This window comes from Oratosquilla oratoria, chromosome 5 (genome assembly GCF_046742065.1).
Source record: "Oratosquilla oratoria isolate Oo_2021 chromosome 5, ASM4674206v1, whole genome shotgun sequence".
Taxonomy (NCBI): domain Eukaryota; kingdom Metazoa; phylum Arthropoda; class Malacostraca; order Stomatopoda; family Squillidae; genus Oratosquilla; species Oratosquilla oratoria.
Window position 1 is genome coordinate 78,206,557 of NC_134781.1, and position 20,934 is coordinate 78,227,490.

At 46.2% G+C, this 20,934-nt stretch overlaps 1 protein-coding gene across 3 annotated transcripts in view; it reads left to right on the forward strand.

Annotated features, from left to right (window-relative positions):
* sn (fascin domain-containing protein singed) overlaps positions 1-20,934 on the forward strand; it is a 242,543-nt gene that overhangs the window by 181,451 nt on the left and 40,158 nt on the right. For all 3 annotated transcript variants that reach the window (XM_076185495.1, XM_076185492.1, XM_076185494.1), the window contains exons 2-6: positions 11,222-11,366; positions 13,289-13,389; positions 14,653-14,859; positions 18,837-19,091; positions 19,749-19,899. In XM_076185495.1, the coding sequence (XP_076041610.1) occupies positions 11,222-11,366; positions 13,289-13,389; positions 14,653-14,859; positions 18,837-19,091; positions 19,749-19,899 (859 nt within the window). The remainder of the gene's footprint in view (positions 1-11,221; positions 11,367-13,288; positions 13,390-14,652; positions 14,860-18,836; positions 19,092-19,748; positions 19,900-20,934) is intronic.

Consider the following 20,934-nt stretch of genomic DNA (forward strand, 5'->3'; position numbering starts at 1 on the left):
ATTGGATTTCGACAACAGATACTTTGAGTAAGAATTTTCGTGTGTTTACAGACGCAGTGATTTTTTAAGTGTTTGCGGTTTGCCCCGTGGAAATAAACATTGGTTGGTGGTGGGGGGGAAGGGGAGAAGGGCTCAGTGTTGTTTGTAGTTCTTTAGGATACACGGACGGGTGACGTCACGTGGAGGCAGGGGGAGGGGGAGGGGGGAAACTCAGTTGAGGCGCTTACCACCAGTACCAAAAACACAAACCTATTTCCTCCACTACTAGTACTACTGTCACCCACAACCACTACTACTATCACCATCATCACACTTTCACCATGCAGCCACACCATTGACACCACATCCCATGGCTAAATTAATTTCAGTATCGCTGCGCTGCGGGTTGTTACTCGAACTCGTGGACGGGGATTTGGGTTTGTGTGTGTGCGTGTAAGGTCACAACATTACCCATAGATCGGTTTTATACGAGCTCTGAGCTCTCTTCAGGGAGGGAAATTGCTGTCGATCACGAGTCCAACACGTGACCCAAGACCATGGCGAACCATCGTTATCACCACCACAGTCTTAATGCCTGCGTGAGTGAGTTGAGTGAGGAGGCGTGTGTTTTGCGGTTTTTCGCTCTCCCCCTCCCCCCCTCCCCCCTCCGCCTCGATCTTAGGTTAGGTCAGGTCGAACAAGGGTCACCCTCCTCAGCCCCGCCCTCTCCCGATAGGCAGATAGTTATCTAAATAGTTTGGTGGTTCTTGATAGTAGCCGGGTAGAAGGATATTTTTCTCATGTGTGTGTAATTCATTACTGTCTTGGATCACGTGTTAGACTCGTGATCGACAGCTGTTGCCCTGACGGATGAGAGCTCAGAGTTCACATACGGCCCGATCTATGGGTAATGCTCTAAGCTACACTAGGGCGCGCGCACACACACACACACACACACACACACACACACACACACACACACACACACACACACACACACACACACACACACACACACACACACACAAGAAGTTATAAAGTTATAAAAGTAAACTCAGATCTCAAACGACATGACACCAGACAAACATGTTAACAAAATAGTTGGAGAAACTTATAACTTAATAAGATCAATGAAAGTGTACTTTGACTACATGGATGAGGAAATTGTAAAGAAGATACTAGTTAGACTGGTAAGACCAAATTTGGAATACGCAGCGCCTCTGTGGATACCTAGTACAAAAAAAAAAAACAACGAATAAATTCAAAGAGCAATGACAAATATGGCATCAACACTTTGCAAGTTGACTTACGAACAAAGACTGGACAAACTAAACGTATCAACCCCAGAACAAAGAAGAGAAAGAGGTGATATAATAACCATCTACAGAATTATGAAAGGGATGGAAATTCTTGATAGGGATGACCTACTAAAATGAGATAGAAGAAATACAAGAGGACACGAGAAGAAACTTAAGAAAGACAGTTACAGAAGAGATCTGAAAAAGAACAGCTTTCCACACAGAGTAATAGATATCTGGAACAAACTGAAAGAGGGAACAGTGAGTGCTAAAACTATACATGATTTAAAGAAAGATCTGGATGCGGAAAGATACAACTGCGGGTCACTACGAGCATAGCTCTCCTCCCGCAAAATACAACTAGGTAAACACACACACACACACACGCACACACACACACACACACACACGGCTCGGTGGCGGATTGGTAGAGCACTGGCCTCACAAGTCAGAGAACCGGGGTTCGATTCCCCGGCCGGGCGGAGATAAGTTGGGTTTGTCTCCTTTCACGTGTAACCACTGTTCACCTAGCAGTGAGTAGGTACGGGACGTTAGTCAAGGAGTTGTGACCTTGCTGTCCCGGTGTGTGGTGTGTGAGTGGTCTCAGACCTACCCAGAGATCGGCAAATAATGAGCTCTGAGCTCACTGCCGTAGGGTGGTGTCTGGCTGTCTCGACAGATACTGCAGCAGATCCGAGGTGAATACACACACACACACACACACACACACACACACACACACACACACACACACACACACACACACACACAGCAGGAAAAAATCGTAGATTATTCACATGCTTCTAGAAACATCTCTCAAATTTCTGAGTGCAGATGTGGGTGTGTACTACAGTTTTCCTCTTCTTTGTTGTGTCTCCCGTTGGCTCTGTGGTGCCTCACTTTACGGCCGTGTCCTCCCTCCCTCACTCACTTACTCACTCTTCGTAGCAACCTCTTCTTCTCCCCCACCCCAAGCTCATCAACACCCTTGTGTTGTCCTTAAGCTTCATCCTAGTAGTCCCTGCCCCTCTCGTCTTCGCCCTCCTCCTCCTCCTCCTGCTCCACCTCCTACTCCTCCTCTTCCTCAACCTCCTGCTCCTCCTCAACCTCCTCCACCTTCTCCTGCTCCTCCTCCTTCTCCTGCTCCTCCTCCTTCTGCTCCTCCTCCTTCTGCTCCTCCTCCTCCTCCTCCTCCTCCTCCCCTTCCACCATCCTCTCCCCCTCACCTCCCCTCGTCTCCTCATATCCCTCCCCATCCCTCAGTTTTTCTGTCTTTTTCTTTCTCCCCCCCTCCCTCCCTATCGGGTCTGAGTCAGCCTGTTGTGAGCACCTTCGGGGGTGGGGGCTGTAGGGGTTGCTGGAGGGGGCGGGGGATCACCGTTGCGAACGGGTTAAAAGGCGTCAGCTGCCGTGCGTAGTGCCTGTGGTAGGAGAAGGGAGTTCCTGATCTAAAGAGGAAAGATCGTCAGACATCAACCACAATAGAGTATGTTAAGGTGTTGTTATTGTATCCCGTACACCATCGTATGACCAATATATATATATATATATATATATATATATATATATATATTAACAACCACAATGCACTTTAATTCTAAGCCGTCAAGGCCGACATGCAGAAATTGAAATGTTTTACTGCCAAGTGCGGTAGTGACTTACCAACTAGGCTATCAAGATATATATATATATATATATATATACACTGTACATATATTCTTGAAAGCCGGAGGGGGTGGGGGTGAGTGCCATGAATGATGATCATCATAACATCCAGACATCAACAATATAAGGAAAAGGATCAACCTGTATGGAAAGCGTTAATGAAACACACACACACACACACACACACACACACACACACACACACAACTTAATGGCGCATTTGTAGCGATCGCGGCCGCCACTACGGTGGTCCGGGTTCGAATCCCGCCCAGGGCTAAATTATTTCAGTATCACTGCGCTGGGGGTCGTTACTTCAACTCTCGTGGGCGTGGAGTTGGGTGGGTGGGTGTGTGTGCGTGTAAGGTCACAGCATTACCCATAAATCGGTTATATATGAGCTCTGAGCTCTCTTCCGGGAGGGAAATAGCTGTCGATCACGAGTCCAACACGTGATCCAAGACCATGGTGAATCACACACACACACACACACACACACACACACACACACACACACACACACACACACACGTGGCATACACGATCATTGGGACTCCATCTTATGTGACCCTGTTTCCTGAACCTGAAGAGGCTGATCCATCGCTGAATAAAATCGATTGGGATCACGACGAATGGTTTATGATCGTAGGGATCCCGTCCCCATTCCCCCGGGGGATGGGGGAATGGGGGGGTAGAACTTCATTGAAACCTCATAGGGCCAATAGAGGGGGAGGGAAACCGTCGTCGTCTTGGATTTCCCAGCTCGGCTGAATATAGTCGCCAGCCAGGCGAGTTGTATGTATATACACACACATATACCTTGTGTGTGTGTGTGTGTGTGTGTGTGTGTGTGTGTGTGTGTGTGTGTGTGTGTGTGTGTGTGTGTGTGTGTGTGTGTGAATAGATTTGAAGACGTGGGTAGATGAAGAATCAGCGGAGATGTGTTGGAACACTATTATCGTTTTGACGTTACGACCACTGGGGTAGTCTTCACCTTTCTGAAGGTGACCCGATTGGTCGATACATCCAAGCTGACTCTTCATATATGTATATATATATATATATATATATGTATGTATATATATATATATATATATATATATATATATATATGTATATGCGCACACACACACACACACACACACACACACACACACACACACACACACACACACACACACACAACTCGTGGCACAGTTGGTAGAGTTCCCGGCTGCCACTACGGAGGTCGGGTTCGAATCCCGTCCAGGGCTGAAATAATTTCGGTATCGATGGGCTGCTGGTTGTTACTCCAACTCCCATGGGCGGGGAGTTGGGATGTGTGTGTGCGTGTAAGGTCACAGCATTACCCATAGATCGGTCATATATATGAACTCTAAGCTCTCTTCCGGGAGGGAAATAGCTGTCGATCACGAGGCCGACACGTGGTCCAAAGACCATGGTGAATCAAACACATACTCGGACCCTCCCTCACCTGAAATAAATCGCCTGGCGGCAGGCAACGAATATATAACTCGAATAAATATTATTTTTTCTCCTTTCTCCTCTTCGGGCATTGTGCCAGTCGTTCGCGGGGAATGAGGCCGAGAGCGCACAAATAAGAGGACACCAGGCAGGACTCGAACCCCGGCACCACAAAACACGAGCACAGTTCGATACCTACCACAAGCGCTCTAGTGGCGTCATCAAAAACGTGCTGATCTCGTTTAATTGTGGGTTCGAGTCCCGCACTCCTCTCCGGTTCCCAGCGGGGACTGTTGATGTGACCTGCCCCGGCGGTGGTCTCTTAACCGCATCATACGACAAAGGAGGTGAGGTGACGGCTTCGGCCGCAGCTACTCAGCGCCTCCTGGCGTAGGCTCCTCACCTATTACTACGGTTTCCCCTTAGGGATGATCCAGGTGCATAGCTTCCCTTACCTTTCGTGTTTTTTTTTTTTTATGACTCATGCAAGACATGGACAGCTGTTGGAGGGTGGCAGGGACTTCGCTGGGTGGGCTTGGAGGAGGAGGAAGAGGAAGAGGAGGAGGTACCTACGCGGGGGCGTCCGGGCTGTGATTGGGAGTCCGGGTGCTGAGGGGTGGGGGAGTTTGGGAGTTGGTGGTCCTGTGGGAATGACGTGGCAGAGGTTGGAGTAGTCGTTGTGCGAGTCATGGAGTTGTATGAGGGAGTCTTTTGTTCAGCAGTGGACTCGAAATGGATGATGGATGGATGGATGGATGGATGGACTGTACTACGATTGCCATGATCATGTAAAAAAATAGAATAAAATAAATTAATAAATAAAAATAAAAAATAACCAATGGAGTACCTACTCCATGTAGAAACGTTAACTTCAGGAGAAATATGTAACTCCAAAAAAGGAAGATGGAGTTTGTATAAAGTACGATTTACGCTTTCGGAACTATAGTATCCCAACTCTCGCAAACTCTCCACGATCCTTCTCCACGTTTTCCAGTACCCAAGGCAAAGGTTGTAAGTCCGCCATCGACGCTTCCTTACCGAGGGAGTGACCTGGGAGGTGAATAAATGAGCCGGGTAGAACAGAGAGGGGAAATTGACGTCTGGGTAGAGATGGACTGTCACCCCTGAGAATCGCCCGGCGCCAAGTAGACTGAGAGGAAGAGGACCGTTCGGCATGGAAGGTTTGGATTCGATGATGACAGATGTAGGAAAACTCGAACCCGTAGCAAGTGAATACGACCCTTTGGTATATGCACCCTTCACGTGAACGTTTGCGTGTGTATGTGTGATGCGCAATGGTCTTTGGATCATGTGTTGCACTCGTGATCGACAGCTATTTCCCTCCCGGAGGAGAGCTCAGAGCTCATATATGACCATTGTGACTTTCCACGCACACACACACACCCAACTCCCGCCCACTAGAGTTGGAGTAACAACCCGAAGCGCAGTGATATTGAAATCATTTCAGCCCTGCATGTGTGTGTGTGAGAGAGAGAGAGAGGGAGGGAGGGGAGAGAGAGAGAGAAGGGGGGAGAGAGAGAGCATAAAGAAGATTGGGGAGAGGATACTGGAAACGCTGTCATCGCCCCGAGAGAAAGAGAGAGAGAGAGAGAAGATTAGGGAGAGGATGTTGGTCTCTGTGATCGGATGCTGGTAGTGGTAGGGACTTTCCCAGCGTCGAGGTTGGTCAGACTGCCTTGGCATTGATCGGTAGCGCCAGGCGTCAAAATGGACAAAATGTACCTGAGCAGGTACATTATTTTGGATGGTTATATGGCCAAATCAGACTAGGATAGGGCGAGGTTAGGATAACGTTAGTTTAGAACAAGGCAGTGCTAGGCTAAGCTGAGGTTAGGGATGGTCATGCATACAAAGCTGTCTGTCCGGGGGAGTTTGTTTGGCGAATGATCTGACCGTCCCCTCGTCCCCCAGGGACCGTGGCCGCTGACGCAGACCACACTGGTATTTCCGTAGCAAGCACAAGCTGGTGATGCTGGATGTCAGAAATGCACTTGTTCATTGTGTGTGTGTGTGAGTGAGAGAGAGAGAGAAAATTTGTTTGTTTCTGTCATTTTATCACTGTCAGTATGTGTGTGTGCGTGTGCGCTCGCTCGCGCGCGTGTGTGTGTGAAAGAGAGAGAGAGAGCCTGTGTCTGTTAGTTTATCACTGTCAGTATGTGGGGAGACATACGCGTGTGTGTATTTGTGTGTTTGAGTGTTTGTTTGTAGGTGTGGGTGCATGCATGCGTATGTTGGGTCTGAGGGAGTGTCAGTGTGTGAAGGAATGGAAACGCAATAATTATATACGTGTGTGTGTATGTGTATATAATACACACACGCACACACAGGAGTGTCAATGTGTGAAGGAATGGAAACGCAATAATTATATACGTGTGTGTGTATGTGTATATAACACACACGCACAACCACACACACACACACACACACACACACACACACACACACACACACACACACACGTATATATATATAGTTGGTTATCATCCCATCTCGTTTTGTTTGCAAGGCTCATAAACACGTCAGTCTGATAATTCTACAAATTCCCTGCAGACTTGTATATGTTTTGAGGACATATCGAGTCCCCTGTGACTGTGTTTATACGAAGCGTGGGCGTCACGGTGATTGATGTTTCCTGTATGTGTTATTTCGAGTATTTTTGCTCATCATAGAACTCCGTGAAGCCCGATTCCCTGGATACGTTATCTCCTCAGTGTGGATAACGATCTTCTCCATTTCCTTATTTGGGAAGCTGTGTTTTGTGTGTGTGCGCTCGCGCTCGCTTGTGTGTGTTTACAGTAAAGTTTAATGCGTCTGTTTGTGTATATTTATTAATCTCGACTGAAGATTTGATTGGATTTGCATCTTTGGACACGAAGGGAAGCTTTGACTTGTTTTCGGAAGCTATTTGTTCGAATGAGGTGGATGGATGGGGTGAAAGGGGCTTTGAGTATAAGGGGAATGTTTGTCGAGTAAGGAAGGGAGAAGGCAAGAGCTAGATGTGAGTGGAAATAGTTGCGAACGGAAATATATATTGACGCAGCCCGAGGGGATTTCTGATCTCTATTTTTGCATGAGGGGACGTGGAGGTAAGGTCGCCATGTAAAGGAAGCACCTGGTCCTGCTGTGGGTGTGCTGTGACTTGCTGCGTTGTTTCTGGCCCAGGCAGTGGGCGGGAGACAAGGATGTCCTTTCATCAGAACTCATGGCGCAGTTGGTAAAGTTCCCAGCTGCTACTACAGCGGTCCGGGTTCAAATCCTGTCCAGGGCTGAAATAATTTCAGTATCGCTGCGCTGCGAGTCGTTACTCCAACTCTCGTGGGCGGGGAATTAGGGGTGTGTATGTGCGTGTAAGGTCACAGCATTACCCATAGATCGGTCATATATGAGTTCTGAGCTCTCACCCGGGAGGGAAATAGATGTCGATCACGAGTCCAACACGTGATCCAAGAACATAGTGAATCCACGAGGAGGTAAGATTGTCCATGATTGGTTTCAACATAGGACGGCGGGTTTCTCTCGGCTGGCTTTAGACAGAACAAAACGATGAAAGAGTTGCCCTCAATGTGAGGTCACTCGGAGTTGTGACCCAACGTCTTGCAGCCATGTAATGACGTGTTCAGGAAGAAGAGCGAAAGGGCCACTCACACGGTCAAACCCGTATTGTCAAACAGGTGTTTGAAGTAATGTTTGACCGTGTGAATGGGGCATTTGGTTGTCAAACGCGTTTGTCAAACAAGTGTTTGACAACCAAATGTTCCATTCACACGGTCAAACATCACTTCAAACACTTGTTCGACAAACCTGGTTTGACAAATCGTTTGACCGTGTCCTGGAAGTGCAGCCTGGAAACGGTGAGCATGCCATGGGGTCTGGAACGGTCAGAGGCAATGGGCAGCCGTGTTTTCCAATCAGGACATGGAATGTATGATTCATCGTTGCTGTATAGGGATACTGAAGGTGTTATCACACTGGGCTATTTTTCCTCCAACAGTTGGAGGAGATTTGCAGCCCGCAGCTTTCGGGAAGAAATTTTATATGCTGAAGGAAAATTATATTTCCCTCCAGCATATATCAAATGACATTTTGTGTGTTTATTTGAAAAAAAAAAGTTTGTCATGGTGATCTTGTGGAGGAAAAGGTTCTGAAGGTGGGCGATACCGCCGATTAATCGGAGGTTGGGGGAAATTTGCCCAGTGTGATAACCCCTTAAGACCGGGTCCGCCTGAAAGAAAGGGAATCTGTACGTCCACTGGGCTTCACGCGTTGGGACTTCATAAACTGTCGATTTCTGTAAAGCTTAAAGAACATTTCTACTTTTTTTAGTCTTCTTTTTCCTTTTCGTCTTCTTCCTCTTTGTCTTCTACTTCGTCTTTTTCCTCTTCGTCTTGTTCTTCTTTCTCTTCTTTTTCTTCTAATCATAATAATATTTACGAAACGTACAAGTTATATGTGTCTTTAGAGATTTTGACGGAAATCTACATCCAACCTCCATTTACATAACAAGAATATGATTTCGCTTCCAGAAACCTAGACTTCTGGAAGAACATTTCAACAACATGTCAAACATTCTTAGATCATCACTCAGCTTTGCTATATAGGAGAGAAAGATAATTTGACATTTGGGAGATTTCAGAAATAAAGTATCTTGACCGAAATTGTTTTTACTAGAACGAACTCTGAATTGTCGGCGCTGGTGAAACCCGTGGAAGCCCAGTGTGATAACCCCCTTAAACCCAGTGTGATGACCTCTTAAGCCAGAAACGACAGAGGAGCGGAAGTTGGAATAAGCTCAAGATGTTGCCAGAAAGAAAGACGTTTCATCCTCCGGACGTTCTGGCCTCGGGAAATGACCTTGTGAATAAGTAATACATCATTTAAAAGTGGTTATGGATGAATGAGGAGGAAATGTCCTGGGTCGAGAATTTTCTGGGGCCGAAACGTCAGAGGCCGACAATTTCCCGCGGCCGAAACGTCCGGTGTCGACAATTTCCCGGGGCCAAAACGTCCGGAATCGACAATTTCCCGGGGCCAAAACGTCCGGGGTCGACAAATTTCCTGAGGCCGAAACGTCCGGGATCAAAAATTTCCCGGGGCAGAAACGTCCGGGATCGACAATTCACCTGAGGCCAAAACGTCTGGGGGTCGACAAATTTCGTATGGTCGAAAGGTCCGTCCATGAGAGGATATACCAGGAGCATATTTTACTGACTGAGCGCCGCCGGTAGACTTGAAGCACCGAAGACGTAGACCAGACGGAAGGTGGGTGGAAGTGGAGTGAGTGAGTGGGTGGAGGTAAGTCCTCCTGCCTCAAGCAAGTGTATCACAGACGGTAATTGGGGAGGGGGGAGGTTGTCGGGGTGGGGGGTAGGATGCAATTTATGAAGTCCGGAGTTTGTAGGAACTTTGAAAGTTCACCTTCCCGAATAGTTTACTCTGTCTCATTCATGTTTCCCTTTCTATTCTCTGGACTCGGCCTTTTGTTGATAAACTTGTTCAAGTTTACTGATTTATTAATTTACTGCGAGTTTGCGATAATGGAGACGCTTGTTACAAGTCCCGAGCGTAGAACTTGGCCACGGTCTAAGCTTACATCCAGTCCCGCAGACGTCCAAAAGAAAGGAAATAAACAAGTTTCTGCAACCGGATTCCCATCACAAATTGTGTGTGTGTGCTGCCTCGGGCGCCTTAATAGCTTGCCCACGTGGCCTGTGGCGGGATTCGGGGAGTTGGAGCAGGCGAGGGAGAGAGACTCCTCGCTTCTCGGCTCTCTCACGTTTGGTGACCCTCGACCCGGCTTCAAGGTCACGGACGCACAGCGGCGTTGTTCGCGGCCACTTCCTGCACTCGCTCGTCTCTCCTCACACTTGTCCGAGCCGAGTCGGTTGTTACACGTGAACACATGCTCAGTTTAACGGTTCCGCTCGGTGTTCGTCGTCGGTTTTACGGTTACTGGTTGCCCACGTGACTGCGAGCAATGTGATGATGGTTGGTAATGGTGTGTAGTACGTAGCTGTGCAAGCCTTGGAACGCCCTGTGTATATTCCTTTCTGTGGGATTTTTGTTACACGGTTGATGGTATAAAAGTTGTTTGTGGAAGTGGAGTTCAATCGTGATTGGTCTGTCATGATCTGTTTACGTTTTGAGCTCTTGTCATTCATGCGCGAACTTGAGTGAATACAATTGGGCAACAACTGAAAAAGATCATTCAGTGACTTGGCTGCTTGCGTGTGAGTGAGCGAGTGAATGAATGAGAGAGAGAGAGAGAGAGAGGTGGGTATGGAGGGAGACATTATATACGAAGTAGAAAGGGACACATGATCCCGACAGTTACGAAACCTAGGTTCCGTGACCCTTTGTGAGGCCATAGAGTTTCATAAGTGGGGGTCACAAGCCGGAAACTAGTGGGTGTTAGTGGGATGCACAACGATTAACTTAAGTGATAAAGTGGTCTTCTCCAGAAGGTTAAAGAACAGTAACACATAAACACGGAATACTTACGAAAGTAGACGTGTGTAAACTAACCCTCATGTGTGGACGAAAAGAGGAAGATGAAGGCGCTTGCCTATTCTCCAGAAGTTTAAAGAACAGTAACACATAAACACGGAATACTTACGAAAGTAGACGTGTGTAAACCCTTATGTGTGGACGAAAAGAGGATGATGAAGACTCTTGCCTATTCTCTTGAGTACCCTTTTCCTTTCTCTTTGTCCACGGGTGTGAAGCTTCCTCCCGGGCTCTTTTTCAGTAACACTTTCTCTTTCTCTTTGTAACCTTTTTCCTTTCTCTTTTGTCAACAGATGTCTCGCTTGAACGGGGTCAACGGGTGCGGCGGTGACCTGAACGGAGTGACGTCAGGCGCAGGATGTTGGACTATCGGCCTCATCAACGCCAAAGCCAAATACCTGACGGCAGAAACATTCGGCTTCAAGATCAATGCCAACGGTAAGCAAGACAGACTCCAGGACCCTCAAACCCGGTGTTCCTCAACCTTTTTACCCTCGCGTAACCTTTAAAATAAATTGCATGTCTCAAGGAACCCCTGCGCAAAAAAAAGATATACCATATATTTCTCATTTTATTTTCATTGTAATAATAGGTTAGATAGGATAATTACGATAAACAATAACCAAGAATATGTCGTGCATGTTTAGTTATATTACGTATATGAAATTAACCCATTAAACTCCGATGACAAGATGTCTTGTCATTTGGTCAAATAAAAACAAAAAATCATAAAACACCAAAATGTTTGATCAAACACCAGAAAAGTATGACGTCAGTCCTCGCTTCGCTCGCAAGCGAAGCGAGGACTGACGTCATACGTTTCGGGTGTTTGATCAAACATTTTGGTGTTTTATGATTTTTTGTTTTATTTGACCAAATGACAAGACATCTTGTCATCGGAGTTTAATGGGTTAAATAAGAAATCAAAAGTGCATCAGCTTGTCTCACTTGTTCTCGCGGAACCCTGAGGGACCTTTTGCGGAACCTTTGGGTTCTGGGGAACCTTAGAGTTCTGGGGAACCCTAAGGTTGAAAAACGTTACTCGAACCTCTGGGGTCTGTCGATGGAGACGAGGTTGAGGTGATCCGTAAGCATGACTACCAGGTAACAGGAAGATCCGGGGTTTGATCCCCCACACGTTGCCAGGTCTCCAGAGTCCCCTCCTGACCCCCCAACTGAATAAAAATCACCTGGCGACAGTCAGAATAACGAGTATACAAACCCAAAGGTTCACCCACTTGCGTCAACGTAGGTCTTCTGAATTTCTGTAAGGCAAAAGAACAGAGGCATGGATTTATCTGTCCTCTCTCGTTGTATCCAAAGATTCCCCCCCACCCCTCTCCCTGCAGCTTTTCGTTCCTCCCCAACTTATGTTCTTCCCCGCCCCATGTCACCCACTCTTTCCCCCTCTTCTCCCCCCCATGTCCTCCTCTTCTCCCTCTTTCTCCTACCTTCTCCCCACTCTTCTTCCTCTTTCTCCCCCACTCTTCTCTACTTCTTCTCCTTCCGTACTCCCCCTTCTCCCATTTTTCTTACTTTCCCCCCCGCCTCCCCCTTTTCCTCTTCTCTTCCCCTCTTCGCCGTCTTCATCTTCCCTCACCTCCCCCCGTTTTCCCCCTTTTACACCTCCATATTCCTTCTCCTTTTCCCTCCCCCATTATCTTCTCGTCCCCCCTTCCTTTCTCTCCTTCCCCTCCCCCTTGTGACCCTTTCCCTCCCCCTCCCCCTTTTCCCTCCCCCATTCTCTTCCCGTTCCCCTTTCTCTCCTTCCCTTTCCCCCTTCCCTTTCCCCCTTTCCCCCTTCCCTTCCCCCTTTCTCCCTTTCCCCCTTCCCTTCCCCCTTCCCCTTCCCCTTTCCCCTTCCCCTCCCCCTTTCCCCCTTCCTCTCCCCCTTTCCCCCTTCCTCTCCCCCTTTCCTCCTTCCCCTCCCCCTTCTCCCCTTTTCCCCCTTCCCCTCCCCCTTTCTCCCTTCTCCCCTTTTCCCCCTTCTCCCCTTTCCCCCCGTCCCCTTCCCCTTCTCCCCTTCCCCTCCCCCTTTCTCCCTTCTCCCCTTTCCCCCCTTCTCCCCTTTCCCCCCGTCCCCTTCCCCTTCTCCCCTTTTCCCCTTCCCCTCCCCATTTCCCCATGTCCTCTTCCCCCTCCCCCTTTCCCCCTTTCCCCCTTCCTCTCCTCCTTTCCCCTCCACTTCCCCTTCCCCTTTCCCTTCCCCTTTCCCACTCCCTTTCTCTTCCCGTTCCCCTTCCTCTCTCCTTCCCCTCCCTCCTCTCCCCCTTCCCTTGTGTGTGCGTGCGTGTGTGCGTGGGTGCGCGTGCCCTTGCGTTACAATGGCTTTCTATGTGGTCCTTTGCCCCCTCCGGCAGGTGTCTCCCTGAAGAAGAAGCAGATGTGGACGATGGAGCCGGCCGAGAAGGACCTCATCTGTTTCCGGTCTCATCTCGACCGCTACCTCTCCGTTGATCAGGTGAGTCATTGCGGTGGCTAACTAACCTAGCTCCCTCGTCGTGCGCGTACAGTCACGAGGAAAAGTTGGGACCCTTTTTGAATTTTTCATAATACGAAAATTAAATTCGTTGTCTGCCCTTTTTTTTATATATATTTTATCTAATTAAGTTTTGACCCATACAGAGTTTTTCATAATACGAAAGTTAAAATTTTTACTTTTTTATACTTCTACCAGAATATTACCATACCGTGAGCTAACTAGTATATAGGAATATATATCACACACTATACAAAAAAATCATATTGACGATGAGAACTCTTAACATAGATCGAAATTTTTGTTGGTGACTGTACACTGTGGACCACAAAACAGAATCTATATTATTATTTATATTATTATAATTTTATTTGTTTTTCTTTTATTTATCATTATTATATTTTGTCCGCATCCGGCCTACTTATGGACCAAAAGGTCTCCTGTCGGCATGTTCCTCCTTTGTAATATTTTTGATGATTCCAGACTACCAGTGAATTGCCCAATATGGTCACGTACCCCCCCCCCCCCCCCGATTCACTTGACTGTCGAAATAATCACCACCATTCCTATTAGTTGCGAGTATGACTTCCAAATATGTCAATAGATTGAGTTTATTGCACTGTAGAGATGGATAGCTAGGAATAGAATATGAAATGAAATAATAAAAAATTGCAACTTTGTGTTAATAATCTGACATTCTACCCAGGTACAAATTGATACATTAAGTCAAAGAAATTCCAATACCCAGAGATTGAGTCCCATATCCACCAGCATTTGGTTTCCATAACCCTCGGTTGAGAACCTCTGATCTATAGAATTTTTTTTCTTTTTTTTTTTTTTTCATTCATTGTTAAATGTCTAGAGAGCTTGTATTTTTTTTTTTCCGTCGGGGAAGGGAGGGAGTGTTAACCACTTGATAGTATAAGGGATACCCATTGATATGTGGACGCGATTTTTTTTTTTTTTCATGGAGACTTGGAATTATATTTGATCATTTAGCTCTCTTCAACAGCGAAGTTCATAGACTTTTTTTTTTTTTTTTTTTTAACGTTCGCAATCGTGACGCTAATCAGAGGTCAATTGTTTTGTCGTGAGCCCTCCCCAACAACCACAACCATAAATACCCCCCGGAACAAACACAACCATAAATAACCCCATCATCTACCACCACACCACAACATAATCATCATCATGAACGACACTCCTCCTAACGAGACTTCTCATCTTCTCTCCAACCTTATGCAGTACGGGAACGTGACATGTGAGAGCGAGGAACGTGAGGTGTCTTGCATGTTCGAGGTTAGCGTCACGGACGACGCACAGGGACGCTGGGCTCTCCGGAACGTGACCCGAGGTTACTTCTTGGGCGCCGCTGGCGATAAGCTCGTCTGTAACGCCAAAGTTCCCACCGACGCTGAACTGTGGACTGTCCACTTGGCAGCGCGGCCACAGGTAAGAAAGGTTGCCCTGTTTTAGGAACTGTAGCTTAGTATAGTAAACACAAACAGCCTCGTTAGGGGCAGTAGACCTGCTGTTGTTTGTTCTTCCTTTGTGTTCCTTTGTGAGTCTCTCTCTTATCTCTCTTCTCTCTCTCTCTCTATCTCTCTCTTTCTCTCTCTCTCTCCTTTTTTTACTTATGGTGTTTCCAAATTTTAATTTATTTAGATGCTTCTCATCTCTTTTGTTTCACTTATTTAATTATTTTTCTTCCATTTTTAATATATATATATATACATATATATATATATATTATATATATATATATATATATATATAATGTATACGATATGTTCATATTATATTAATTTAATTATTCTTTCAAATATTAATTAAACACTTCCCATCTCTTATTTCATTTATTTAATTATTCTTTAAAATGTTGTTTTATTTATTTTATTGTTTATATACTTCTGTATGCATTGTTTATGCATGTTTTCTTCCATTGTTTTATTTTGCATTTGCATATTTATTATGGTTTGTGCACGTTATTAAATCAATGAGACGCCCATCTAGGAAATTTCCATTAATTTCATTTAATTACTCCTTCATGTAATTATTCATTTATGAATTCTTTTTTATTGTATTTGTGTTTCTTGTAATGGTTTGTGTAATTTCTTTAATGAGTCAATGGTTTCTTTATTTTTATTCATTTATTTGTTTTATAGGAGTTAGGTTATTATCGGTGTCTAGATACACCATTTGTCTTGGTACGTAGGAAGATTATTTAATTATATGAAGAGGGGAAACAGTTATGAATAAGAAAATAATACTCCCCCACCTCTCTCTCTCTCTCTCTCTCTCTCTCTCTCTCTCTCTCTCTCTCTCTCTCTCTCTCTCTCTCTCTCTCTCTCTCTCTCTCTCTCTCTCTCTCTCTCTCTCTCTCTCTCTCTCTCTCTCTCTCTCTCTCTCTCTCTCTCTCCCCCCCCACTCGTGTCACCATATTCCTTTCCCTCTCTCCCCACTCTCCTCCCTCCTTTCCTCATTGCCCACTTCCCTTCCCTCCCACCTCTCACTCCTCACTTACCTCCATGATCTTCTTCCTCCATCTCCCTCCGTCCATCTTCTTCCCCCCTCTCCTTTTCCCTTCCCTCCCCTCCTCATCATCCTCTTCACCCCCATCTCCCTCCCTCCCTATCTCCCCACTCTTTCCCCCCCACCTTAAGACTGATGTAACCAGAATTTTGTTCCCCGTATATCCTTGTTTTGGGACCACCCCCGTCCCCCATTCCCTCCCCCCTTCCCTACGTCTCCCCTCTCCCCCTTCCCCCGTATTCACCCCCCCTCGTCTCCCCCAAACGTACAGGCGTAAGAACCCCGTTTTCTAATGACGCTGACGTCATCTAGAACTCTCTCTCTCTCTCCTCTCTCTCTCTCTCTCTCTCTCTCTCTCTCTCTCTCTCTCTCTCTCTCTCTCTCTCTCTCTCTCTCTCTCTCCTGTTAATCTCCCTCTGCCTCTTCCTCTCTTTCACACCCGTCGCCTTGTTCCTCTTTCCATTCCTCCCCTCCCCCCTGTCTCCCCCTTTCTCCTCCCCTTCCTTCTCCCCTCCTCCCCTCACCCCCTCACCTTTCTCCCACTTCACTCCATACCTTCATCATCATCCCCCTCCTCCTCCCTCCCCTCTTCTTCCTCCCTCCTCCTCCTCCTCTTCCTCCTTCCTCCTCCTCTTGTTCCTCCTCCTCTTCCTCTTTCTCATTTCATACTCCCCTCCTCATCCTCTTATTCCCCTTGCTCTCCTCCCTCCATCATCTCCTCCTCCCTTCTCATCATCATCTCCACCTCCTCTCCCTCCTCCTCCTCCTCCTGTCGTTTAGAGATCTTGTAGGTCGCCCCGTACTAAACGGAACAATAATAATCGTAATGTATCGATAATGATGAACTTGTATGACCTTGAATGTCAGAATAGAATTTACGGACGGGTCACAGGTCGTCAGCTGGAACAGGTTTGTGTGCAGGAAATTCTTGTGAGCTTCAATCCCCCCCCACCTCCCTCCCCTTTGTGTGTCGTGTTTCATAAAGTGTGTTGCGTCAAGGGTGTCGCTAGTCGTCGTTGGATAGGGGACGACACTTAGAGAGAGAGAGAGAGAGAGAGAGAGAGGAGGAGGGGAGAGAGAGAGAGGTAGAGGGGAGAGAGAGAGAGGTAGAGGAGAAGGAATGGGGAGAGGAAGATGAGAAGGAAGGGGGGGAGAGGACGAGGATGATGAGAGAGAGATAGGAGGAGGAGGAAGAGAGAGAGAGGAAGAGGAAGAGATAGGAGGAGGAGGGGAGGGAGAGAGGAGGAGGAGGAAGGGAGAGAGAGGAGAAGGAATGGAGAGATATTTGGAAGGGGGAAAGAGAGAGGAGGGACTTGATGGTCATGATTGAAGGAGGACAAAGACGACGACGACCAGCCCTCGAGTTTTGCCAAATTCGCCTCAATTGCTTGAGGGAGTTGAGTTGACAGCGGGCAATATTCGATTTCTATAACGCGCCGTTTCTGTGGAGACAACTCGCGTATAGTACGCGCTATTCCCGTACGGGACCCGCTGCATCTCGAGCCGTTACTCCAAGAAATCTGCTCAGCTGTTTCCCTAATGAATCCCCATATATCACCTGGTGTTTTTATAAGTTAGCACCCCTTGAGATGAGCTGTTTTTGTACAGTAAACTTTATATAGAATGTGCCGTGACTGTAAGGAATCTGCATAAGGCTGGTATTTCTTTAAGGAATCTGAATACAGTATTCATGAGTTATAAGAATTCGCTTATAATCTGCGCTGTCCCTGTAAGGAACCTGCATGTAATACACTCTAGCTGTTTAAGGAATCACATAACACACGCACTGGTTGTGTTAGGAACTCTCATATGATACGCATTGTTTATAAGGATCCTTAGCCTTGAGTGCGGAGTCGATAAAGAACCCGCATATAAGACGCGAAGTTTGTATGATTGATCCGTACAAAGCGCAGTCTCTTTCTGTGAGGAATCCTGTAGATACGAATGTTAAATGATCAGGGTTGATTTGTTGATTGGGGTTAAATTAATGATAAGGAATATTATTAAATTACTATCATCACAGTCACAGGCCTACGGGCGCAAAGTAATTGTTCGTGTCTGCGTGATGCTTATTTTAGTGTCTTGAGGGCAGAGTCAGTGTTTGGGAGTAAAATGCTCTAAATTAATGTAGCGTTATTCATGCCACGTTCATTGTGGTATTTCGAGTTTTACAAACCCTTCAAATCACAGTGGAGTTACATACATATACCAACGGCTTTTCCCCCCTTACAAGGGAGGTAGCCAAAAAACAAAGGCATAAAATCCACTCCCACCCATTTCATCCCCACATACTCCACTCCCATTCACCAACCCTCCCTCCATCTTTTCTTGGCTCCTCCTGGATGACGGGTCATCCTTGCATCTCGCCCACTGTAGTTACTGTGGCAAAACAGGCCGACAGGAGACCTTTTGGTCCATAGCGAAGTCGGATGCAGAAGAAAGTAATAAGAACAGAGTAAACGAACACCCAAATTTACAATTAATGAATAGATGAATACATAAATATTTATATAAATGAATGAATAGATAAAAGAAAATAAATAAAATTTAATAAAAGAATAAAATGAAATAGTTGAATGAAATTAGATGGATAAAATGAATGTATAAATAAATGAATTAATATACAGTTTTCTTCTTCCTCTTCTTCCTCTTCTTCTTCTTCTTCTTGTTCCTCCTCCTCCTCCTCCACCCTGAAACACCAGCTCACCCTCGAATTTTGTGAGACCAAGTCACAACCTTATACCTAATCTCCCCCACCGTTATCTTCTTCGTCTTCTTCTTCCTCTTCCTCCTCCTCCACCTCCTCCACCACAAACACCAGCTCGCCCTCGCATTTTGCGAGGACGAAGTCTCAACCCCATACCTAATCTCACCCACCGTTATCCTCTTCCCCTCAGGTCAACCTAAGGTCACTGGGCCGGAAGCGCTACGCTCACCTCTCCGAGAACGGGGACGAGATCCACGTGGACGCCAACGTCCCTTGGGGTGAGGACACCCTCTTCACCCTCGAGTTTCGGGAGGACAAGTACGCCATTCACACGACCAACAACTTGTACTTGAACCGCGACGGCAAGCTGAACCCGGACTGTACTCGCGAGAACCTCTTTTGTATCGAGTACCATCACGGTTCACTCGCCCTCAGGGATTACCAGGTACGGGGAAGATGAGGGTTGTTTTGCTCCTGTCGTTGTTGTTGGGAAGTCTCTAGTGTAGATGAGATACGAAGAACCCCGGGGGAACTGGCTTCGTTTGGTTAAAAAAAAATAAATAAATAAATAAAAATCTTGAAGCTCCTTAGTTTAGATGAGATACGAAGAACCTCGGGGGAACTGGCTTCGTTTGCTTAAAAAAAAAAAAAAAAAAAAAAAAAAAAAAAAAAAAAAAAAAAAAAAAAAAATTCTTGAAGCTCCTTAGTTTGATTACCAGAAGGTCATAATGAAATTTTGTGTTTTGATCAATCGTGGATTTGGTGTAAAGACGAATTCATTCAGTGATAGGTTGGATATGGTTGGGGGAGGAAATATTGAGAGCTTTTCTTCCGACGAGGCGTTCAAAACCCAACCGCTTAGTTTTCCTTTGCCTGTACGGTACCGCCGCGGTTTCCGCGCGGTTCAAACCGCTATTGTGAACAGGGCCTACCCCTCCCGCTGTGGGAGAAGGGGTTCCATCAGTTGCCTGAGAGTATCGATAGAATAAATGATCAAATCCATAAGACACAACGAAAGGTTCCAACATGTCTACGTACTCGTTCGTGTGTTTGAAGGATCTCTGACTTTATCCTCCTCCTTCTCCCTCTCCTACTCCAACAGGGACAGTACTTGAGCCCGATCGGTTCCAGGGCGGTTCTGAAGACCCGCTCCAACAGTGTGACCAAGGATGAACTGTTCGCCCTCGAGGACTCACTGCCCCAGGCCTCCTTCGTGGCTCTCCTCAACGGCAGATACGTCTCTGTCAAGCAAGGTAGGTGTCAATCGATTTTTTGTCTCTCTCTCTCTCTCTCTCTCTCTCTTTCCTTTTCTCTTTCTCTATCTCTATATCTTTCCTTTTCTCTTTCTCTATCTCTATATATTTCTTTCTCTTTTTCATTCTTTCTCTTTCTCTTCTTCATTATCTAGACTCTCTCTTCTTCATTATCTCTCTTCTCTCTCTCTTCTTTCTCTCTTTTCTTCTCTCTTTTCTCTCTCTTTTCATTTCTCTCTTCTTTCTCTTTCTCTCTTTTCTCTCTCTTTTCGCTCTTTTCTCTCTCTCTCTCTCTCTCTCTCTCTCTCCTCTTTCTCTCTCTCTCCTCTTTCTCTCTTTAAACCGATTATTACTTACCTTTGTATATTTGTATCGCCCGTAAAGTGAAACAGGTCACCACAGCACGCCGCGCGAGTAGACATGAAGATGTGTAGGACAAGTTCCGAAACACTCTTTTAATGTCCAGCGTAGCGTGATGATATCGTCCTTGTCTAGCGATGAGTTTCAGTTTGAATACCAATTATATATATATATATATATATATATATATATATATATATATATATATATATATATATATATGTGTGTGTGTATGTGTGTATATATGTATGTATTAGTGACTAGCAGGCCCTGTATACCACCCGACGCCCGGACGTGATCAAACACTGTATCTCGCAGTATCTTATGGCTTGCTGTTGATTCATCCGTCATCGCACTGCCATCCAGTTCGCTCGTTGTTGCTCTTTTGTCATCATTTGCTGAATGTGTGTTCGTGTTTCGTATATAATTTCACGCCAGACGTGTGTGTGTGTGTGTGTGTGTGTGTGTGTGTGTGTGTGTGTGTGTGTGTCGCTCACGCCATCTTTCATTAGTTGTTCACACCGTCAGCACCTTGTTCCTCCCTCCTCCCCTCCCACCTTCCCTCCTCCCCCCCCCCTTTCTCTCTCACTCCCTTCTTTTTTTTCTTTGTGTCTTGCTGCGTCATTTCCGTTCTCCCTCAGTGCCTCTCTCTCCTCCTAACTCTCCTCCTCCTTC